Source organism: Furipterus horrens, unplaced genomic scaffold, assembly GCF_987537825.1.
Source record: "Furipterus horrens unplaced genomic scaffold, mFurHor1.1.pri manual_scaffold_1, whole genome shotgun sequence".
Classification (NCBI taxonomy): Eukaryota; Metazoa; Chordata; class Mammalia; order Chiroptera; family Furipteridae; genus Furipterus; species Furipterus horrens.
This window is the reverse complement of record NW_028327171.1, coordinates 63,023,738-63,049,043: the sequence shown is the minus strand read 5'-3', so window position 1 is coordinate 63,049,043 and position 25,306 is coordinate 63,023,738. Positions and strand designations below refer to the sequence as shown.

General features: G+C 40.8%; 1 protein-coding gene across 1 annotated transcript; it reads left to right on the top strand.

Moving 5' to 3' along the window:
* The first annotated feature begins 575 nt into the window (after positions 1-575).
* IGSF10 (immunoglobulin superfamily member 10) lies at positions 576-25,257 on the top strand. Its single transcript, XM_090275863.1, has 8 exons — positions 576-635; positions 1,089-1,309; positions 2,972-3,166; positions 4,562-4,691; positions 7,541-7,931; positions 14,154-18,470; positions 18,932-19,832; positions 22,451-25,257. Exons 3-8 carry the CDS (start codon positions 2,973-2,975, stop codon positions 24,360-24,362), a joined length of 7,845 nt encoding a protein of 2,614 aa, XP_090131989.1. The 5' UTR covers positions 576-635; positions 1,089-1,309; position 2,972; the 3' UTR covers positions 24,363-25,257.
* The last annotated feature ends 49 nt before the right edge of the window (positions 25,258-25,306 follow it).

The following is a 25,306-nucleotide window of genomic DNA, read 5'->3' as shown; positions in this document are numbered from 1 at the left end:
GGTTAAGGGATTAAGCAACATAGAACTCACAGACAACATTATGATGATTAGCAGAGGGAAACGGGGTGGGGGGGTTGAGGAGGGTAAAGGGGAATAAATAGCAATGGAAGGAGACTTCCTTTGGAGTGGTAAACACAATACGATATACAGTGATGTGTTTTAGAATTGTACACCTGAAACAATGTCACTCCAATAAGTTCAATAAAAAAGCTTCGGGATGCCACAGAGCTGAGGACCGTCGGTGGTGATTAAAGCAACCTTTAACCCAAATGACACTGCTGTCAACAGGTGGAGGGGGACAACGTGGGTATAAACGCGCCACCCCTGAAACTGCCCTGCCCACCAGCAGGTAATCCCGGGCATTGGAAATCGAGACGGAAAAGCCGCAGAGGCAAACGGGCGACCGGCGCGCTTTGAGAAGTCAAGAGCTTGAGGGTCCCTTATTACTCATCCCAGTGCAGCGAGCCCCAGCGGTGTTCCCAGATACCCAAGTCAACGTCACCCCACTGCAGCCCCGCCTTCTTTCCCTCCGCCCGGGAAGAGCCCTGCGACCCGAGCCCGAGCCCGAGTCCGGGCGGCTGGGCTGAGCTGTGGACACTGCGGGCGGCGTGAGCCCATTGGTCACCTGGGCAGCGGTGAGCGGCTCCGCCATCCCTTCCCGGGAACGGGACAGGCAGGCCTGTGAGGGGCTTGGAGTGGGAACGCAGAGGGCGCGCTGCCCAGCGGGGTGGAGGGTGAGGGTCAGGGGGGTGGGAGGAAGCACCGAGAGGGGAAAAGGGATAAAAAAATAGGACAAAGTCACTTTTTTCAGTGATTGATGCCTCGCAAGAGACTCACTTTAAGTAAAGATTTATCAGTAGGTGGGGATCCTTCTTGCTTCACCTATGGAAGATTGGTAAAAAAAAAAAAAAAAAAAAAAAAACCACAGAAAACAAACAAACCAAAAAAAAAAACAAATGGAGGACAAAAGTCCTGGGACCTGGGGGTAAAATAGAGTGATATAAATACTTATATTTAAATGACAGCTTTAAGGGAAGAGAAAGGAAATTTTAAAACCTCCACTTTGTCTTTTGTTTCTGTACCAACAGCTATAGGAAAGGAACCGGTTACAGCCTCTGAAGTTGTGGGAGTGCCTCCAGGTCTCTCTCCCCAGCTTTGCTCCTGAGCTGCAAGCCAGAAAGACTAAGCCACAACTAGCTCACTTTGGGAGCAAACCTCACTCAGGTTTGGATGCAATTCTCCATTTCCTAGGAAGACTTTCTGTCCCTCCCTGTGTCAGGAGAGGATTCAAGACCAGCAAAGAGCTCAGGTATTGTCAATTTCTGTTTCATTACATATGGTTTCAGTTGAAGTTTGTGGATCCACTATTCATGTTCCTTTAGGGTTTTCTCTTTTAAATAGTTCTTATGTGGGCGCATTCACTTCTGTTTTCTAGCTGAACAAGAGAATTACCTGTAGCCTGCTGTTCCTTTCTATGCTCTTCTGAGGAAAAGAAGATGGAAATGTTGTCTCCCATAAGACACAGTTATTTAAGACTTTCATAATCGGATGGTCACAGTCACAAAAGTGGCAGTGTGGTTAATTTTAAATTAAATTTTAATTTGGGCTACATTCTAATAATAAGTCCATCATCTTTATATCTATAGGAGGATACAAGTAATTCAACATCCATGTTGTTTCTAGCGTAGTTTATGGTCGAAGGATGGTTGCTGGCAGAATCCAGAAGAAATCATTCTATTTTATCAAATATTGAGATTTTAACTTATAAAGGTCACATTTCTTAGAAAAGCATAATAAAGATTTTTACTGCAATCCTGTATGTTCTGAATTTCAAGAGAAAGGTTTGGACTCCTGGGCTGGCCCCACATGTGGGTTACAGATAACAACAAGCTGAGCATATTTCTCCCCTGCTAATGCTCTCCCACCCCATGGCTGGCATGAGGAGAAGGGACCAGGGAGACAGGCAGAGGGATATTCCAAGCAGAGCAGAAGCAGACAGCATCATGCCTGCGAGGGGTCGGTGTGGCCGCTGCAGCGCAAGTGCGAGGCACAGGCCCTCCCAGCAGTTGCTGTTGTAATGGTCATTGTTTGGGTGGGAAATGTGCGGGATGCCCTTTTTTTCTTTTTTCAGCAAGGGGTTTAAGGACATATTGGAAAGGGATTTATTCAGTCTTTCAGCGGATTATTACAGGTCATAAAAATGTTTTTGAAGAAGGGTTAATAAAATGAAAACACAAATACACAAAGGGCAAAAGTAGGTTTACAGTTGTTCATATGGAAAATAATACAATAATTAAATAATAGAAGAGTAAACTGTATTTCACATACTCACAACTATAAGCTTACTTTTGCCACACCCTGTTATACATTTAATGATAAAAAATGTTACAAAATTTAGCTTCATACACATACATATACATAGAAACATATACAATATATATAAGACTGGAAGGTATACAGCAAACTTTTAATGATTATATTTGGGTGGTGGGATTATAAATAATTTTAATTTTTTTCTATGTCTTTATAGCTTCCAAATTTTCTATCATGCATATGTATTAGTTTTATAACCAGTTTTTTAAAGTTAGTCTAAAAGAACTAGTGTATAAACTAGAAACTAAGCCTTATGTTTTTCAGTTGTCACAATATCTTTATTATTGTCTTACTTTTCTCCTTTTAATGACTCCCTAAGTAAGAGGGTTTTCTGCTTTTTATGAACAAGTGAAACGCTATGAAGGAATTTTCATAATAGTAAATACCCCACATGATCACAAAGCCCCAAGTGAGGCCAGCACACACTATGGCTTTGTACAGAGTAAGTTTTACTATAAAAGTTGTAAACAAAATTGGCCACTTATGACCCTTCAGGAAGGCCTTCAAGATCAGCAGAGATACTCTGTGTGGCTGTACTGGGACTTTGCTCAAACCGTAGTTATAACTCCAAGTTGTGATTTTTTTTTTTTTTTTCCAGAATGAAAGTGAAAAGCAAAAGAATCACCTGCTTGGTGGTGTCCCTCACTGTGATCTGCCTGGTGGCCAGCCCCAGGGGCAGCGCCTGCCCTCGCCGCTGTGCCTGCTATGTGCCTACAGAGGTGCACTGCACATTTCGGTACCTGACCTCCATCCCAGACAGCATCCCACCCAATGTGGAACGTATCAATTTAGGGTGCGTGGGCTTTCATCCTGTCTCCTTCTCAAGAAGGGACTGTCCCCTAAACACTTATGACTTTGGGAGATTAACCACACTTGTAATAAACTTTCTCTTCTGAAATGAGCACATGAGGATCTTAAGCTTGTTAGCGCAATAAGAAAATTTAACTCATAAACTTTTATTAGGAGAAAGTGCTTTTGGAACCTGAAGTCACTCTTGGTAGGTGGGGAGGACCATGACTATTGAAAAGCTTTATTCTGACTGCATTTGTGCTGCAGAGTAAAATAGCTCTTGTTAAGAATTAGGATTATGATATACCAGTGAGAGATAACATGACAGCTAGGAGTATCCTCCTATATGTAAAAGATATGTGTAAAAATTGGGCTGAATTCTTTTTGAAGGCCGTTGGGCTTTTTGCCATACAAACTGACTTATTTAAAAAGCTTTTTAAAATGTATACCTAATGAAATCTACCAAGAGGTGACTAGATTTTAAAACTACATTAAAAAAAAAACTGTGTAAACATATGTGTATTTGAACTTAATATCATTTATTTGACATTAGTGAGCACCTACTTTGTGCCAAACACAATGGGTGGTACCGGAGATTCAATGAATGAGACTTATATTCACTCCTAGAAACTATAGTTAAATGGAGAAGACAGATGTACATTCAATACAACTTAGTAAGAACCATAATACAGTAAAGGGACTTAGTAACAATCACTGATAATAATGGTTATCATTAATTGTGTGCTTACTGTCCTGGAATCAGCTAAGCATTCTTCATGTATTCATTCATTTAATTCTCACAACCCCTTTGGAGTAGGTCCTATTCTTTGCATTTTATAGATGAGAAAACTGAGGCACAGAAAGTTTACTGATTATATTCAGAGTTACTCCTAGTACTTACCACCAAGTGCCTGAGTTCATAATCATGGCCAAACCATTTGGCTTCAGAGCCCAGGTTTCTTGACTAATTTATGATGATGAGTTCCACCTCAGAGAGTAAGGGGGACAGGTGGTAAAAGAATAGGCTGGGTCTTAGTAGTGCTCACAAAGAGAGGGGGGTGGAGTCATGGCACTCCAACCTGAAGGAACAGTATGCACCTGAAGGTGTGAAAATGCAAGGTATGTGGCATGTTCCAGGAATATGAATAAGGCGATTATAACCAAACTACAAGGGCTGGGTGGAGGGTAGGTCTTCTGTGCACAGGATGAATTTCAATGATATTTCAAGCATTGGATTATCTTCTTAGAGCACAGGTAAACCAAGGGAGGCAGAGAGAGAGAGAGAGAGAGAGAGAGAGAGAGAGAGAGAGAGAGAGAGAGAGAGAGTGTGTGTGTGTTTGCTTTGACATTTGAACTTTGATAGGCTTAATTTGTGCCTAGAATGCCATTTGTATTTCAGGTACAATAGCTTGATCAGACTTACAGAAACAGATTTTTCGGGCCTGAATAAGTTGGAGTTACTAATGCTGCACGGCAACGGCATTCACACAATCCCAGCTAAGACCTTCTCGGATTTGCAGGCCTTGCAGGTGAGACCTGGCAGGGAAGGGACAGGTTAAAGAGGTAAGATACCCCTCCCAAAACGGCCTGTTCCTACCGCATCCCAAAATCAACATTCTGTAAATTAGAAATAGACATCAAGGGAGAATGTCAAAGAACTCATTTCTTTTTAAAGGCAACATATGTGGAAATTAGAATAATTAAAACGAGTGATTACTAATCCTTTAAAATTTCATCCTAAAAAGGTGCTTCTAGTCATGTTCATCTGTGAACTGTGTGTGGTTCCTAAAAATGACTGCTATCTTAGAAGTTAGCTTTCTATATAGCAATATACTTTTTCAGTTTCACTTTACTTATTTACTTATTTATACCCTGCCGTGTTCAAAAAATTTTAAAAAGTTGTAGACACTTTCAAGAATGTGTCAAACATGGAAAGACTTATCAGTCCAGTAGGTGAGAAAGTAAAAGGTAAAACAAATTTTAGGATAAGAACTAAGGGAGCACAATGAAATGCAGACAAATAGAGTAGTGTGTCTGCTGGACAAAGTAGGGCTTAAGGCTTTCAAGAAGCTCACAATCCATGATTTTTATTAATTTTTACTTACTAAAAATTAATAAAACTCGTCGTCGGCAGCCGTCCGTCTCGAGAGACGATGGTGTAGCTTCTTAAGAGTCTATCTGCACCGCCGAGAATGGCTGTGCAGTCCAACTCGGGAGTGACACAGTATCTGTCTCCTCCCGTGTTGAATCGACATCTTGCGATGACGCTGGAGTGTCCTCTCCAGTGAAGCTGAAGCTACAGAGCCTGGGCAGGGTGATATGGAGGGTCTGCTGTTGCCCATGCAGCAGACCCCCCCTCTCTTCGCAGCTGAAGGGTCCAAGGGAAAGACGGAGTCAATACAGCTTGGCTTCAGTTGCGCCGCAGGAGTTGCCGGTGTTGACTACAACGTCAAACCGCCTTAGGGACTCCGGCTCCGGATTTTCTGTCGGGGTTTACTCCCTTAGCCTTTCCCCTGAAGAGGTATGCCGCAAGGCAGCGGAGGTTTTTTGGAGTCAGAGTTTTCCTTCTCTGATGTGCCCTGACTGGAAGATCGAACCAGCGACACTTAGCTCGCAGGCCGACGCTCAATCCACTGAGCCAAACCAGCCAGGTAATAAAACTACTGTCCAGAAAAAGTACAACCACATCTGATTTAAAGTCTTTCTGTGTCCCAAAGCTTCTGATGAAAATACAGAGCAATAAAGTCAGTTATATCCTCATAAAAGATAAAATGCCTGTGTGCACAGAGTCTTTTGACATCATACCAGGGCCATATAAAGCCATAGAATTCAGTCTAGTATGAGATTCTGTTCATTGGCTTAATCAGGCTTTATCTGGAATATATGTGTTCAGATGACTAGATGGAATACACATTCTTCATGAAATTCTCCACACATTTATATTGTCGACCAAGTTTTGAGTAGATATTGAGGACCACTGAGTTTGATTTATTTTACCTTATTTTATTTTTAGAGAGAGGGGAAGGGAGGGAGGAGGGGAAGGGGGGAGAAAGGGAGGGAGAGAAACATCAATGTGTGAGAGAAACACTGATTGGTTGGACACAGATCAGGTACGTGCCCTGACTGGGAATCAAACCTATGGCCTTTTGCTTTGTGGGATGATGCTCAAAGCAAATGAGCCATGCTGGTCAGGGCAAGGACCACTGACTTCGAGATTGTGCTCCCAGGTAATATTAGAAGCAAAGTTCTTCTATATTGCCAGGTTAACTTTTTTTTTTTTTTGATTACTAGGGAATTTTCATTCCAGAAAAGCACACTCTCAACAGAGATGACAGGTCAAATCAGGAAAAATTATGAGAAACCATTGTTACTAGCATTTCTTTGTTTAACTAGTAACTGCAGAAGAAATTGAAGAATACCCACACAACTATTGAATTACTCGAATATTTTAATTTTAGTTTGAAATAAATTAAAATCATATTATTTATAATAACCAAAAGTGAAAAAACACCCCAAATGTTCACAAATTTATAAATAGATAAACAAAATATGTTACATGTATGCAACTAAATACTACTCAGCAATAAAAAGAAATGAAGGGCTGATGCATGCTAAACATGGATAGGTCTTAAAAATATTAGGCTAATTGAAAAAAAGCTAGACATGATCCCATTTATTTTATTTATTATTTTTTTGATCCCATTTATTTTAAATGATGAGAATAGGCAAATCCATAGAAACAAAGTAAATTAGTGGTTTTCTAGGGCAAAAAAAATGGGGGAAATGACTTCTAATGAGTATCAGTTTTTACTTTAGGGTGATGAAAATTTCCTAAAATTAGTGGAGATGGTTGCACAACTCTGTGGGTAGATTAAAAGCCACTGAGTTGTATATTTTAGAAAGGTAAAGTTTATGGCATGTGAATCATATATCAATGAAACCATTATAAATGTGAGAAATTAAAATCAATATATTTTTATGAAAAAGTCAAACTCAAAAAATCTTAAATTTACTTGAAATATCAAGATACTTTAAAAACACTTAGTATGAAATTTTTCAATTATATGCAAAAGTAGCATAAAATAATGAGCCCTAATGCAGCATCACCCCGCCTCAATAGTCCTCAATACATAACATTGTTTTACCTGCACCTTCGCTCCCCTTGTCTCCATTTCATTGCATTGTTTGGAAACAAATCCATGATAGAATAATGTTTCATCTGCAAATACTTGAATACATATATCAAAGGTAAGGAACCTTAACTCAAACAAGGTACATCCCCTGCATCATATTAATCTCAGCATATGTTTCATTGATTTGTGCTTTTCCCTATTGTGATCATTCCTTTGACAAAATAAATGTTCTTTTTTATTCTTAGGTCTTAAAAATGAGCTATAACAAAGTTGAAAAACTTCAGAAGGATACTTTTTATGGCCTCAGGAGCTTAACACGTTTGCATATGGATCACAACAATATTGAATTTATAAACCCAGAGGTCTTTCATGGACTCACCTTTCTCCGACTTGTGCACTTGGAAGGCAACCGGCTCACTAAGCTCCATCCAGATACGTTTGTCTCTTTGCGCTACCTCCAGATATTTAAAATATCTTTTATTAAGTACTTGTACTTGTCCGATAACTTCCTGAGCTCCCTCCCTCAAGAGATGATCTCCTATATGCCTGATCTGGAAAGCCTTTATCTTCACGGGAACCCCTGGACCTGTGACTGTCATTTAAAATGGTTGTCTGACTGGATACAGGAGAAGCCAGGTATGTATACTGTTTATTCTATCTCCTAACATAGTAGTAGCAACCTGCCTGGAGGTGCTTTATCAGGAAGTGAGAAGGCTGAGGTAGTTTAGGGGGAAAAAAGAAGTGTAAATAATAATTCAGTGATAACAAATTCTCTTCATTCTTTTATGAATTAAGCGTTCATTGTTTCAAAGGTCAACAATCCAATCACCACTCCTGGCTTTTGGCAAAATTAAAAAATAAGAAATGAGCGTGTGTTATGGTTCCCTACACCATAAAAACCCTTCCCTCTTCTTATTGTCTTTTCAGTCATCAGTCAATACACAATTTTTTGAGCTCTATTTAAGCTTCTGTACTCAGTGACGGAAATAACAAGGGCACTGTCTCTGCTCTAACCACGCTTCTAGTGGGTTACAGTTAAGCAAACAGGCAATCAAGAGTATGAAATGTCCTTTGATGGGGAAAGTAGAATTTACCATGAAGAATGCAAGATCCATTCAGTCAACAGGTAGTTATCATAAGAGAACATAGGGATCCAAAAATGAACAAGAGAGATTCAGGTCCCTGATTTCATGGAGTTTACATTCTTATGGGGGAAAAGGGCAAATGACCACTTACACTGTTAATTATTAAAACCTGATTAATTATTTAAATTAAGTCCTTAAGGTAATCAATGAAAGGAACCCCTTGATTTTGCCACCAAAGGGGGATGGTTGGTTTCTTTGGAAACATTGATGGGAACTGGACTGCCATGTGGGGAGGGGCAGAGTGGGGGTTGGGGGCACAGTATATTCTTTAGAGAGGTGTGCCTTGAAGTGAGGAAGGAAGGTGACAGCCAGATGGGTAGGTGCAATCAAGCCGGAGAGACTTGAGCATGTCCAAGGTGATTAGATTGTTGATAAAGTAGCAACACTGCAGAAGAAACAGATCATCGATAGAGCAAGTCCCCTGAGAAGATGGGGGGACAAGAAATCCAGCCATAGCTGAAGGGGTTTTCCTGAGGAGGGAGGAGATAAGAGGAGCGGAGGTGAGTACAGGGGTGGGTGAGTTCCTAGGGCTGGTGGAGGAGAAAAAGACAATGTATGACTGATGGCTTTTCCTCCTTCCTGAAGTTGTGGGAGGGCCGACTGAAGGAGGTGGTAGAAGGGGTCAAGGTTGGAAGCTTGACAAAAGTAAAAAGGGTTTAAAGTTACTGTCCTGAAATATATAAATATGTATTGTGTGTGTGTATATATATACAATTATATATGTATGTATGTATGTGCATATGTACATAGTCAATACAAATAGTCAAAAGTTAATTTAAAAAAACATTAACTGAACATTGAGGTATATTAGGCCAATAGACACCATCTTTGCTTTCCAGGAGTTTAGAATCTTTTAGGTGAACATGCTAAACATGCTAGACAATCAGGCTATGAATGAAAATCATCAAATACTTAGATTGAAGATTTAATTCTAAAGGAGCTCAAAGTCAGTAAAAATTACTCTGCCTTGACTAAAAAGGAGAGAAAGTGGGCTGGGGCATAAAAGATGCATCAACAGGAAAGCAAGGAAGAAGAGAGAAAGAAGCAGGAAGATGATGCACTCAGTTTGTGCTTGACATTGTGCTAGATGTTTTCTATTTAATCCTCACAATATTCCTCAATTTATAGATGAGGAAATTGAGGTGTAGAAAAGTTAGGTATCTTGGGCAAGTCATGTAGACAGACCCTTTATGCCTCAGTTTTCTCACCTGTAATATAGGAATAATAATGATTGGAACATACAAAGTGCTTAGCAAAATGTATGACACAAAATAAGCACTTAATAAGTTTTATTATTTTCTTTCCCATCCAGGTCACACAGCTAGAAAATCAAGAAGTAGAAGCTCAAAAGTCCATATTTTTTTTCTAAAACATATTTGGAGCTTTGTACATAAAGGGAGATAGAATAAGCTTCACGAAGAGGACAATGAATAGCCCAGTTTGCCTGGCATAGGGTCAGCATAGCCTGGCAAAGTGTTTTGAAGTCAACTGAGGGAAGCGTTGAACGCTAGGCTGAAATGTTTGTATTTTATCCTTAAAAAAATGAAAGATGTTACAGTGAAGGATTCTGAACAATTTCTCACTGAGATGCTTCTTAGGAATCACCAACCTGTCAGCAGTAGACAGGGTAGAGCAGAGTGGGGAGAAATAGTAACCTGGCTAAGAGGTGCTCAGGGTGGTTCATGCCTGGGGAATGGCAGATTGAACTATGAGGTGACCACACCTGAATGTGAATGTAGCCTCACAGACGTTTAAAAGGCAGTAGGGATTGACGTGGGGCGTGGGTTCTCAGTACTTTCAAATGTCATGGAGAGATAAAGGAGAATGATGAGTGAGGAAGAGCTACTGAGTTTTCATGTAATTGTTAGCTGGATTATAGGGGGAAGATGGTGAGCAAATACAGAAAACTTGCCTGAGAAATGTAGCAGTGAAAAAAAACAAAGAAATAAGATGACACCCATATTCTCTGTATACCCAGAGAGATAATGATGCTGTGTTCAGTTCCTACAAAGTGTCAGACCTACTTGCCATTTTGCTAATTACATGCTCAGGTAATAAGATCAGGCAGTATATATTTTGTTAGAATCTATGATTTCATCAGGTAGAACATACCACTGTAAAACATCAATTATTTTATGTCCTAGAGTCAAGGAGTTGGTCTACTATAGCCCACGTGCCAAATCTAGCCCTCACCGAGCTTCTGTAAATAGTTTTATTGGAACACAGTCATGCTAGGTTTTACATATCTATGGCTGCCTTGGTGCTACAGTGGTATAGTTGAGTCATTGGTTCAGAGAACTGCGTTCCACCAAACCTAAAGTCTTTAGCATCTGGCCTTTTACATAAAATGTTTGCTGACCTTGACCGAAGGAACAGAGCCTGAGCTCCTTAGCCTAGCACTCCAGGTCCTCCCAGGGTGCACCCTGCCTAACTTTAGCCTCATTTCCTTCATTTCCAATTTGCAGCCACCCTTCCATCCCAGACATACCTAACGCTGTTTTACCACCTCCTACCTGCTGCTTCCCTGCCTGAAACACCCTCCTTCCTTTCCTGCCTGATGGGCTCCCGGCCAGCCAGCAAACTCTGCTCAGCACTCACCTTTCTGGGAAGCCTGGTGCTCCTCCACACACCCCACCCCTGTCAGAATAATCACTTCACCACTTTCAGCGTGCCCATACTTCTGCTCTTGAATGGACAACATGTTATTACATTTATCCGTATTAGATGTCTGTTGCCTTTCCTAAGTCTAATTTATCTATCCTTAGCCCCTAGAATGTGCCTAGAACAGAGTAGGTCTCAATGACTTTTGTTAAACTAAGCTTTTATCAACTACATAGCCATTTTGATGGTGAATACAAATGTCTATTACCCATCAATCATCTTAATATGTCTCAAAACTGCATGCATATATTTGTGTGTGTGTATAAAATATATATGAATAAATACATATAAAAATAATTAAGCAAACCCATTATGGCTAACATTTTTCAGTCATGTCTAAATAATCAAGTGTTCTCCTTTTGACTGAGTAGCCTTGATGATAATCCTACAACACTCATGAATCAGTCACATCAACTTCCTTTTTGAAATGCATTTCATCTATTCCAAGAGATCTGACGGTTTCCCGTGCCTTCAGTTGCCTTACTTGGTGTGTGATAGACAGTCCTTTGGCATGATCTTGGTAGTCAAATGTAGTACAGCTTCACTGATTTGTGTTCTTCAGCTTAGGTTCCAAAACACTCCTGGGGTTGCTTTTCTGTAAAATATGGATGTGGCCATTTTTCTGATAAACATTTGTTTTATAAATATTAAATTTATGTCCTGCTGCTTGCTCTGTTTCCATACCATTCTGCATACATGGTAACTTGTTTTAATACAAAAGCATAGTGTAATCTTAATAAATATATTTTAAGTGGCAAATGTAATATATGTAGCACCAACAGTGCATGTAACTCAATTGAAGAGAAAGTACTATAAATAAATGACAGTGTTTGATGTGTGTGGGCAGTGGTATTTCAAGCAAGACTGCCAGCTATTTGGCTGCTACTGAGAAATACCTTCAATTGTGAGACATCTTAATTCATAAAAAGCTATGGTCTTAGAATCAGGCCTGCCTCCCTCCCTCCCTGCCTTCCTACAATCTTCCCTGAGCATCTTTTGGCCAGGCCTGGGGACATATAGATTAACAAGCATGGGGCTTACAGTCTTGTAGGAAGAAAGACAACTAGACAAGTCATTCTAATAGTGGGTGATAAGGGGCAGGATAAGAGAAGTGGGAGGTACCATAACGTAAAGCAGGGGGCCCACCTGGAAGAAGTGCTGTTCTGGTTGGGCCATGAAGGATGTAAGCAGTGTGGCAGTGATGGAAGAGGGCATGTCAGGCAGCAAGTGTATGGGAAGTAGAGCCAGTTAGGACATGGCAGGGTTGGGGGATGGAACGCATTTCTGTGCGACTGAAACCTAGAATGATAGAGGGACTGGAAGTCACATGATCAGATTTACATCTGAAGCAAAATACCTGTTGGCTGGGGTCTGCTAACTCTAGTCCGGATGTTAGCAATAAGCATACCAAGATGTGCACCTAATTCTGTGACAAGTCCTAATTAAGCCCAAAGTCTGCCACATTCTCTGCTTTAGCAGGGTCTGAGCCCCAGGTACTGCTAAGTAGGTAAGGGGGCAGACCTAGTTGGCACGTGGGGAATTAAGAGTCCCTTATGCATGCTCAAAGGTCTGCAGACTGGCCAGCTATGCTTCAGAGGTTTAGAATCTAAATTTTGCTGAAGAAAGCTGAGAAGCTAGATCTACGTGGCATGACTTATCACACTAAACTATGTACTGAAAGGTTTTGAGCCCTTGGTCAGAGGGACTTTCTTAAGCTTTTGAGAGGACTTGTGCATATGTGGGAAGGCGATGTGGCACTGTCCAGCCACTCTGGCAAATGCGATCTTCTAAGAAGTATAGTCTTCTTCTAAAAGCTTGTCTAGTGCATGAGGGGGGGCTACTACATGGAACAGCATGTTAAGTCCCTGGCTGCATTTTATGTAAAGTAAAATTCTGTGCCCCTTACCAAGTATTTCAGTGACCAGCCATTTTAAATAGGCTCACCAGAGTGGTCTTTTTAAATGGCCAGGTATGTGATATGGGAATACCTGAAAGAGGGGGCTTCTATGATTTGGAAAGGCTTAGGCTGTTCCTAGTCCTATAAGACTTTCAGGCTTCAGATTTCACCAAAATGTCAGACCTTTAAAGGGCTGCCCCATTGCTTGGGTACAATGTTACACCTGATCCTCCTCCAATGCCTACCTCAGTCAATCCAATTACCAAACTCATGTGTGTCTTCCTTCATTCACTCTTCCACTCAGTCACCTCCATGTTCGGCCAGATCCTCACCTTCTGCTGATTGGTTCTACCTGCTTCATTATCTCCTGCATCCATCTGCTCTCCATTGCTGTTATGACTAAGCTAGACCAGGTCATGCTATCTTGTAATTCAGTTATTGTTCTTTTGGATAATGGAAAGTAACTTGAGTTTTTAATGATACCCAAGGACTTGTAAATGATAATTTATCAAACAGGTTATCTTGTAAAGGATAATAAAGTCCAATGACTAAAAACATTAAAATGAACAGAACTAAATTACTGCTAATAGAAGTGACAAACATAAGTATGTCATTTTGTTTCCCCAGACAAGGAAACTCTTGGTTCAACTAATATTTTCTGAGTAGTACACATATGTCGGACACTTTCCTCAAAATTGAACCAGAGGCATGTAAACAAGGAGCAGACTAACATTGACCAGGGTTGAGGGGGGAGGGAGAGACAGGGGTAAGTAAGGGAAGGGTCTAGTCAAGGAACATGTATGAATGACCCATGGACATGGACAGCAGGGTGGGGACTGACTGTGGGAGAGGGGGTGGGCAGAATGGGGGGGGGGCAATGGGGAGAAAAGTGGTTCAACTGTAATAGAAAAACTAAATAAAAAATAAAAAGACTGACAAAATCTTTGTGCCTATGAATATATTATGACAGGATATACAGATAGGACGTTTTTAGAAATCAGCCCAAAGACAAAAAACGTGGGAAACTTTCTATTAAACACTAACATTTCCAAAATGTTGTTTCAAATTCTAGTACAAGTTATTTCTTCAAAATGTTCAAACATTAATTCATGAAGAGACCAGAACTGGCAATAATTAAGCTGTCATTTTTCCTAGATGTAATAAAATGCAGAAAAGACAGAAGTCCGTCCAGCTCTCAGCAGTGCCCACTGTGCATGAACCCCAGCAGCTCTAGAGGCAAGCCCTTAGCCACAGTCCCTGCTGCAGCTTTCCTGTGTGTCAAGCCAGCCATCGATCCAGCTCTGAAACTGAAGAACCTGACTATTCTGGAAGACAGCAGTTCTGTGTCCATCTCTCCCGAAAATTTCATGGCACCCTTCGGTTCCCTCATTTTGAATATGACAGACCAGTCTGGAAATGAAGCTAACATGATCTGCAGTATCCAAAAGCCCTCAAGGACCACACCCATAGCATTCACTGAAGACAATGATTACATCAGGCTAAATACATCATTTTCTACATTTCTGCTGTGTAACATAGATTACAGTCACATTCAGCCAGTGTGGCAGATTCTGGCTTTGTACAGTGACTCTCCTCTGACACTAGAAAGGAGCCACTTGCTCACTGAGATACCACAACGCTGCTACCAGTATAAACAGGTGGCTCCTAAGCCTGAAGACATCTTTACCAACATAGAGGCTGATCTCAGAGCAGATCCTCCTTGGTTAATGCAAAACCAGATTTCATTGCAGCTGAACAGAACTGCCACCACACTTGGTACATTGCAGATCCGGTACTCCAGTGATGCTCAAGTTACTTTATCAAGGTCAGAGACAAGGCCAGTGAGACACAAATGGACCATGATTCCCAGGGATAACAATATTAAGCTGGAACACACTGTTTTGGTTGGTGGGACCATTGACCTAGAATGCCCAGGCCAAGGAGACCCCACCCCACATTTGGAGTGGCTTCTAGCTGATGGGAGTAAAGTAAGAGCCCCTTATGTTAGCGAGGATGGACGAATCCTAATAGACCAAAGTGGAAAACTGGAACTCCAGATGGCTGACAGTTTTGACACAGGCATCTACAACTGCATAAGCACCAATTACGCTGATGTAGATATTCTCACCTATAGGATTACTGTGGTAGAGCCCTACATAGAACCCTATCACGAAAATGGGGCTCATCATACTGTTTTCATTGGTGAAGCACTTGACCTTCCATGCCGTTCCACCGGTATCCCAGATGCCTCTGTTAGCTGGGTTCTTCCAGGAAACACTGTGCTCTATCAGTCCTCAAGAGAGAAGCAGATTCTTAATGGCACACTGAGAATATTACAGGTCACCGAAAATGACCAGGGTCATTATCGTTGTGTTGCAGCAAACCCATCAGGGGTTGACTTTTTGATTAACCAAGTTTCAGTGAGAATAAAAGGGCCAAGCCCAGTGGAGCATAATGCAGAAGCAGATGGATCTGGATTTGATGAGCCCAATCCCACTGTGCTCCCTAAGGCCCCACCAGTTGTACAGTTCCTTACATCTGCTTCAGTGGGAAGTGAGGCTGGAAAACAAGCCTTGAGCACAAGAAAGAAGCACAGCTCTTGGGATCTGATACACCAGTGGCGTGGAAATTCAACAAACCAGCGTTTTAGGGAACACAGAAGGCAGTTCCCTCTCTCTGCTCGGAAAATTGACCCGCGACACTGGGCGGCACTTTTGGAGAAAGCTAAAAGGAAAACTATGCCACAGAAGCAAGAAAATACCACAGCAAAGCCACCTCCATTGGCCACCCAAATCCTGAAAATACCCAGTGAGGAAGTAGACTCTTCAGGCGTGCTCCCCCCAGATGAGGAATTTATGGTCCTGGCAACTAAAGTCCCCAATGTTCTGGCGAGGACAGTGTCTGCTGATTCCAAAAAATTACCTGTTAGCCTTGTGGCAACTGCAACTACTGGTACCGAAGTCTCCCCAATTGTCAGTCCACACATCATACCACCTGAAAACCCAACAGATTTCAAACTACAAACTACTAGTAAAACAACAGACATGTCAAAGAACATAAACCCAACCATGTCAAGCAAAATCCAAGACACAAACAACCAAAATTTATCCACGGCCTTTCCTCTGCTACCTAAAACAACTCAATTTCAGGATGCTGATAACATGGGGAGGAGAAGAGAGCATTTGCAAAGTGCACCCCCAATGACGGTAGGGGTGGTGATCAAAGATGTCAAGACCAAAATGCTTAGTAGTGTTGATAGCAAAGCTGATATAGTCTTAGCATCAGGAGATGTCATGAATGGTCATCAGACACCTGTAATAGGAGGCAGTGAACCCAGAAGCAATCACTTCCATTCTCACATGGCTCAAAAGTTTAGCACCTCAAGGTTCCCTTCAGGCCTATCCAGTGCTGCTCATTCTCAGTTACAGATGCCTAGAAATAGTACAACTAACACCCCACTGTCCAGACGCTTTGGCAGACGGAGGAAAATTTGGGGAAGGGGACGAATTATCAGCCCATATAGAACTCCAGTTTTCCCAGGGCATAGATACAGCTTTGTGAGGCCAACATCCAGAGGTTCTTCTGCAGGAAGCACCACTGTGTTTTCTGCCACAGAACTCAATGCAGTGTGCCCGTCCTGTTCTCTCAGAGCAAAGTTCCCCACCATGGGAGCAACCTTGTTTTTTCCAAGTTCTTCCCCCATCACCCTCCTCAAAGCTGACATTGCCAGAGTCACAGCAGAGTCTACAACTCTTGTCTACAGTTCACCATTATTATTTAATAACAAACCAAATGTAGGTATTGAGAAAACAACACCCACAATGAAGTATTTCAGAGCTCAAAGTACCCAAGTGATTCCAACTGATACAGTCATGACTCATGCTCCGACATCTGTAACTATGGAAAAAGTTCATAGAACAAGTATTAGTTACCCCAGTGTGTCTAACATTAATGAAATTAAAAGAGATTCAAAGATTGTATCGTTACTTCCAGGTCCCACCACCGAACCACCTATGCCTACAACTATGGCCATCACGAGATTTCCAAGAAGGAAAATTCCCTGGCAGCAGATCTTTGTAAATAACCATACCCAAACAGGCAGGTTAAAGAATCATCATAAATCTGGTTCACAAAAAAGCACAGCTACGATGCTTCCTAAAATATCTCCTGCTTTACCCACAGGTGAGATTTCCCCCTTGCACTTCATAGCGCACTCAGCAAATGTGATGCAAAGTCCATCTGTAACACTGGCTACAATTCACCATGATACCACCAAAACGCACAGTGCCAGAAGTCTCTCCACAATGAAGGAGCTGCCCTTCCTACCCATTTACCCTACAGTTCCTAGTAGCTCAAGCGAGGAATCCAGTACAAATCTCATATCAATGCAAACAGCCACCCTGACAACAACTCCGACTGCCCCTGTGTCTACCATTATCAATAAAACCCAAATAGGCAGACCCAGGACAGGAAAAGTGCAAAGCAAAAAGGAGCCTGAGGGCAGAAATGACCCAAACATCTCTCCCAGCCAGAGTTCTGGCTTCGCCACACACCCTGCTGTGACGCTTCCTGTTCCAACCGCAGCAGAAACTTCAGCCAAGCCCAGCTTCTCTGATTTCACTCGTCCCCCCTTAGAAAACACCGAAAGAATTTCAAGCACAATTGATCTTTACCCGAGAACACTTAATAGGACACATGTAATTGAAGAACCACCCCAAGAAACTACTCAAACTTTGAAGAGCACAGCGGTTTCGGAAACCACTTTGTCCGGCAAACTCCAGCAGAGGACCACAACTAGGAATACAACCATTAGACACTCACTGGCGCCACCACTCCTGGGCCGCAGGGTCACTCCAACGCCAATCTCCACTTCCCCTCCATCAGGTAATCAAAGTACAGTTACTAACAACACGACAACTCCCATGTTCAAGCCACATGAACACTCAAGGCACAATGCTAGCCCACAGCAATTAGCAGCAGAGGTTGCCGTGTTTCCCAAGGCTCATTCAAATGCCAAGTTCATAGTGGGAACCACCTACTTCATCTACTCCAATCTGTTACATTCTACTACTACACCAGCACTAATAACAACTGAAGCACAGAACCCTAAATTGACTCCTCCTCTCTGGTCAGAAAATCACTTTTGGCCTCAGTCCTACCTGGAAGTTGCTCAAAAAGGCAAAAAGCCAGGGATGAGCAGGCTGCCTGCTCCAGGTTTGCCAGAGGACACCACTCATGCTTCCAATTGGGAAATTCAGAAAACTGCAAAGAAGAGTGGCTTTGATAAGACACGGGTTCAAAAAATAACACCTTCTGAACTCCTTCCCTTGTCAAGGAATATATTTGAAAGGCCCAGAATAGTTGGAGGAAACGCAGCGAGTTTCACTGTCCCGGCTGACTCAGATGCCTTTCTTCCCTGTGAGGCTGTGGGAAATCCCCTGCCCACCATCCACTGGACCAGAGTTTCATCAGGTACTTAAAAGTTTGTCTACTTTAGTTATGGAACAAGGGAATGATTGTGTTATGTTTCAGGGTTACACATCCAAAGAATCAACACCAGTTTCAAATTTCCCCAAGATACATGAACTTTACTATCCTCATTTAACATTTGCTGCATGGCTTTCTTGCTCATTAGAAGGTTTTAAAAAATATGTTAATTAAGAACATTTTAAAAAATGCTTTGAAAGCAGATCCAAAGGAATTTGGAAAAAAAAAAAAAAGGTAATTGTCATTTTGTTGAAGCATCAGGCTTTTAAATTAAAGCTAGAGGGATGGAAAAATTCCACGAGTAATTTCAGCAATGTGAAGACTAGGTATCCTTATTTTAAATATATTTGTTCTCAGTAGCCTAACAAAAAGATAGCTTTCCACTTGAATTTGTTTTCTATCTAAACTTTGATAACCTATGGCTATACATTTCCTTCTTCTATCAGGACTTGATTTGACTACAAGGAAACAGAATAGCAGGTTCCAGGTGCTCCCCAATGGCACCCTGTCCATCCGGAGGGTGGACATTCAGGACCGTGGACAGTACCTGTGCTCAGCATCTAATCCATTTGGCAAAGACCGCCTTCATGTCACCTTGTCTGTGGTTTCCTATCCCCCCAGGATCCTGGAGAGACATTCCAAAGAGATCATAGTCCATTCCGGAAGCACTGTGAAATTGCAGTGCACAGCTGAAGGCAGGCCGAGGCCTACGATTTCCTGGATCCTCGCAAACCAAACAGTGGTCTCAGAATCATCCAAAGGGAACAGGCAGGTGCTGGTGACATCTGATGGAACGCTCATCATCCACAATCTCAGTGTGTATGACAGGGGCTTTTACAAATGCACAGCCAGCAACTCCGCTGGCCAGGATTCAGTGCTGGTTAAAATGCAAGTCATCGTGGCCCCACCTGTCATTCTAGAACAGAAGAGGCAAGTGATTGCAGGGACTCGGGGTGAAAGTTTGCAGCTGCCCTGTACTGCGAAAGGGACTCCTCAGCCCAGTGTTCACTGGGTACTCTCTGATGGCACTGAAGTGAAACCATTACAGCTTATTGATTCCAATTTGTTCTTATTTTCAAATGGGACGCTGCATATAGGGAATGTAGCCTCTTCAGACAGAGGTACTTATGAGTGCATTGCTACCAGCTCCACTGGCTCAGACAGAAGGGTGGTAATTCTTACAATGGAAGAACAAGAGACCATCCCCAGGATAGAATTTGCGTCCCAGACGTGGAATGAGGTGAATTTTGGGGACAAATTACTACTGAATTGCTCAGCCATTGGTGAACCCAAACCCAAAATAATCTGGAGGCTACCGTCCAAGGCTGTCATTGACCAGTGGCACAGGTAAAGCACACCTTGGTGTTGAAATTATCTTCTTTATCTACTTAGCTATACAACTTCTGCAGTGGAAAAGTGACAAAGTTTAGAGGACAGTTTTAGAGAGCCCAGATTCAGCACATAAAGGTAACTCTCTCTAAAGAGACCTAATTCTTTTGAGTTTAATATAAAGTAATATGTGATATATAACCAAGCTTCTTACATGTCTAACTCAAAAGGCCAACTTCTTACTGAGTTTCTATAATTAAGAGCAGAATAAAAAAAAATCTCATTTGTTTTCAGTTTTGACAGCTTAAAAATGGTAACCGTGTAAATGTATTCGTAGCTCTTGATTAACAAAGAATTGTTTCAATTCAAGGAAGGTTCTGGAGAGACACCATCATTTGGCTTGTCAAAGTCTCCTATTAAGCATTTTAAATTTTAGTATAATCTGTACTTAATTGCTTCTATCTTAAAATTGCAAAGCACTTTGAGTCACAGCATTAACACCTTCACAATGTGAACCTCAGATAGGACCTCATATACTTTCTCTAATACACTGTTACAGGCTTATTAACACTTATTTTTATCTGGTTTTCTGTATAGTTTAGTTTAATTAATTTTTGAAAAGTAACAATTATAGCTTATGAGTTACTAATTTTTGCCTTTTGCATAACTTTGTGCCATGATTTTCTAGAATGACAAGATGGGAATAATTATATTTTACATATTTGCTTTTTGTTAATAGAAAATATCATATAGGACAAATTTAACATAATAGATATGAATTTATAATCCTGCTGATCAATTGAATAATTTTTCTAGTGCCACACTGTAGACTGGTATTGAATATCATCAATGAATTTCACTTGTGGTCTTTCATTCAAAAGTAAATGTTACTTTTCAAGTTTTCCAATAATAAGGATCAAAATTATTTGACCAACTGTTAATTAAATTTAGATTTAAAATGAAAAACTGCTGAGCTATGAGATGTAAAGTTTAGAAAAAACATGCTAGTTCACTAAATATACAAATCCATTTATGGTATCAAATATTTTCAATGCTTTATCAGTTTTTGCATTTAATATTGTAATTTCAGTATTTCCCTTTTTTGCCTTCAAATAATTATAAGCATTTCATTAATGTTGAATGCCAGTTCTCTTTTGTGAAATTAAAGCATTTAAATAAATTCCAAGGCACATGGGGATGCATCTGAAATAAGTTTCCACATAATTCTGATGCAGGTGATGAAGGAAATGTATTGAGAACTGGTTTTAGAGCAGTGGCTCTCAGACTTTGCTACACATGAGAATCATTTGGAAAACTTGGAATCCAAAGACCAAGTCAACATTCTACGCCATTTAAGTCACAAATTCCAGACCCAGACATCAGCATTATTTTATACTACACAACTTATTTTAAAGTGCATGCAAGTTTGAGAATCAGTACTTTTCGGAAGGATTAGGCAAAAATGATAGCAGGTGGCAGTGTAGCGTGCTATAGAAGACCGCGTTTGAGAACCAGCCCTGTGACCTGAAGTTAGTTAGGAAGCCGCTCTAAATATCAGGTTTTTAAGCTGAATAGCGAGGAGCTATTGAAAGATTTAAAAGTAAATGCAAAGTTCCTGGCAGTCTCCATCCCTGTATTAAAAGTATTTGTTATGATTTTACCTTGGTTTACACACCAGAAAAGTCTCTTGCATACTTGAAAAATAAAATTAAAAAAAAAATGTTTAGTAATGTTCTACTGTAATACTTCCCACACTTTTTATGATATGTTTGCTGGAGAACAAAAATTGACTTGAGACTGTTTGACTTGGTTAGCAGTTATGCTATGGGAAATTGTCTACACTTTTCTCTCCAGTTTCACTTACCTGCTTAGCTCATGATGCCAAAAAATTAGAAGAAAAACATAGATTTTCACCTATGGGCGTTCTAATCACGTTTTTAGTACCTTCTCAATTTCCACTGATCTTTTTGAAAAACTAGATTCAGTTTTCACAGGAAAGACCTGCCATCTGATATATCACTAGGGTAAGGGCAGGCTGTGTAGTTGCTGCAGGGAGAAAAATAACACAGTTCAACAATAAAGTGAGGACCAGAGTCACTTTATAGCCATCCACAAAGGAGAGATGCTACGGCAAGCTTCTAATAAGCCTTACACTGGCATTTTCTCTTTGTAACGAAGTAGAACTTACTTTTTAACCAAATAACTCTAAATATTGTGTTACTAATATCTCCCTACAAAGTATAACCTGGCATCTTTTCTAACCAGTATGAAAGTTCTTCTTTACTGACAGAGAAGGATCATTTGGTATGTAAAATGGTCAAGAAAGTCATGTGTCTAGCACTCCAAAACTTCTAGCACTCTCATTATAATTTTTTTAAAATTCACCATGTGAAGGAGACACATTTGAAGTCCATCTTAGAAATACTACTTGTTTGCACTAAATTGTACCTACTCAGATAATTTCATCTTTTAGTAAATGGCTTAGAAGACAGTAAATAAACTAGTACTGGTTTTAATTTTATTGCAACAATTTAAGAAAATGTCTATAAAGCTAACCCTAGGTCAATAAGGCAACTCCTGCACCCCCTGCCCCTTGCTAATAGCTGCACACTCAAATCAGTCTCTTCTCTCCTTAGAATGGGCAGCCGAATCCATGTCTACCCAAATGGATCCCTGTTTATTGGATCAATAACAGAAAAAGATGGTGGTGACTACTTGTGTGTGGCAAGAAACAAAATAGGGGATGACCTTATACTGATGCACGTTAGCCTAAAACTGAAACCTGCCAAAATTGATCACAAGCAACATTTTAAAAAGCAAGTGTTTCATGGGAAGGACTTCCAAGTTGACTGCAAGGCTTCTGGCTCACCAGTGCCCAAGATATCTTGGAGTTTGCCCGATGGAACCATGATAAACAACGCAATGCAAGCTGATGACAGCGGCTGGCATAGCAGGAGGTACACTCTTTTTGACAATGGGACGTTGTATTTCAACAAAGTTGGGATAGCAGAGGAAGGAGATTATACTTGCTATGCCCAGAACAGTCTAGGGAAGGATGAAATGAAGGTTCACCTAACAGTAATAACGGCTGCCCCACGGATCAAGCAGGGTTATAAGGCCAACGTAAGAGTCAAAGCTGGAGACACAGTCGTACTGGACTGTGAGGTCATTGGGGAACCCAAACCAAAACTATTTTGGCTGCTGCCTTCCAATGACATGATTTCATTCTCAAAAGATAGGTACACAATTCATGCCAATGGGTCTTTGTCCATCAACAAAGTCGAACTGCTTGACTCTGGGGAGTACATGTGCGTGGCCCGAAACCCCAGTGGGGATGACACCAAAATGTACAAAGTTGAAGTTGTGTCCAGGCCTCCATTAATCAATGGTCTGTATACAAACAAAACTGTCATTAAAGCCACGGCCGTGAGGCATTCCAAAAAACACTTTGATTGTAGAGCTGAAGGGACACCATCTCCTCAAATCATGTGGATCATGCCAGACAATATTTTCCTCACAGCCCCATACTATGGAAGCAGAATCACAGTCCACAAAAACGGCACTTTGGAAATTAGAAACGTGAGGCTTTCAGATTCAGCTGAGTTCACCTGTGTGGCTCGGAATGAAGGAGGAGAGAGTGTGCTGGTGGTTCGGCTGGAAGTGTTGGAAATGCTGAGAAGACCAACATTCAGAAATCCATTTAATGAAAAAATAGTAGCCCAGCTTGGAAAGTCCACAGCACTGAACTGCTCTGTTGATGGAAACCCACCACCTGAAATAATCTGGATTCTACCAAATGGCACACGATTTCCCAATAGACAACAAAACTCTCAGTATCTAATAGCAAGCAATGGGTCTTTTATCATTTATAAAACAACCCGGGATGATGCAGGAAAATACCGGTGTGGGGCAAGAAATAAAGTTGGCTATATTGAGAAATTAATTGTATTAGAAATTGGGCAGAAGCCAGTTATTCTTACTAATACATTAGGAACAGTTTACTGTATCAGTGGGGAGAGTCTATCATTGCACTGTGTGTCTGATGGAAGCCCTAAGCCAAACATCAAATGGACTCTACCAGGTGGTCATATAATAGAGAGGCCTCAAATAAGTGGAAAATACATATTGCATAAAAATGGCACCTTAGTCATCAAAGAAGCAACAGCTTATGACAGAGGAAACTATATCTGTAAGGCTCAAAATAGCGTTGGCCATGCACTGATTACCGTTCCAGTAATGGTTGTAGCCTACCCTCCCCGAATTACAAATCGCCCACCCAGAAGCATCCTGACAAAGACAGGGACAGCCATTCGGCTCCACTGCGTGGCTCTGGGAGTCCCCAAGCCGGAAATCACATGGGAGATGCCTGACCACTCCCTGCTCTCAAAGGCAAATAGAGGAATTGCGCTCTTTCACCCTCCAGGCACCCTAGTCATTCAGAATCCTCAAACCTCGGATTCTGGGATATACAAATGCATAGCAAAGAATTCACTTGGGAGTGATTCTGCAACAACTTACATGCAAGTAATCGGACATGAAATAAAATAAAGCCTTTTGAACAGAATCAACATCTGAACAGTTCATTTTTTTGGAAGAAGTTTAATCAAAGGCAGCCATAGGCATGTAAATGAATTTTAATACATTTACAATATTAAATTTATCATGGACATGCAAAAAAAATTGTAAATAAATGCATTACGAACTGATACTGATTTCTTTAATAAATCTCAAAACAGACTTTTAACTTAAGGCACTTTTATTTTGCCAACAAATAACAATGAACATTAAGAGGAAACTGTCCACTATAAAACAACAAATGGCTAATGTACCTGATTCTTCATTAAATGGACTTTTCTCTTTCATTACCAGTTGCCTAGTATCCACCTTCTATCAACGTTACAAGCATGGCACTGACAACAGAAACAATGGGAAAGATCAAATTTGCAGTCTTGATGTAAATATGCCATTTTGATATATAAACATTTTGTGGTTGGTTTATAAACATTTTACTAAAGCCTACAGAAAATAAGCACTGAACTGTTTTGATTATGATTTACATTTTGTGTACACTGAAAATTTTCATTGATGGGGAATATGAAGATGTTTTAATGACTGCATTTAAAAATAAATGCAGGCTAACTTTTCCACATGTAAAAAGCAACCTAACACCTGTACATTATAAAATGCAAAAAGGGGGTTGATTACATCTTTGTCCAAATAAACCCATTAAAAAGGTTTTAAAAATACAATGAAACTTCTCTACAACTTCAAAATCTAGCTCAGGCACCCCTGGTTTGGAGCTGTTATAGGAAAATTTTCTGGAAATAAACCACTGCTTTATGAGCATGTTATTTCATTAAGTGGTAATCCTATATGTGACAGGTAAATGTTTGGGAAAGCTCTAGATCTAATCATACCATGAAGTTTCACTGTACTTAAAATTTCTTCAACCCTGCACAGAATGTTGTCTTTTGTAATTTACTAGATTTATT

Excerpts from the sequence above, each read along its gene's own strand:
- IGSF10 (XM_090275863.1), top strand. The coding sequence starts at position 2,973 with ATGAAAGTGAAAAGCAAAAGAATCACCTGCTTGGTGGTGTCCCTCACT. Across the intron at positions 3,167-4,561 it reads GTGGAACGTATCAATTTAGG|GTACAATAGCTTGATCAGAC; the intron begins GTGCGTGGGCTT and ends TTTGTATTTCAG. Across the intron at positions 4,692-7,540 it reads CGGATTTGCAGGCCTTGCAG|GTCTTAAAAATGAGCTATAA; the intron begins GTGAGACCTGGC and ends TTTTATTCTTAG.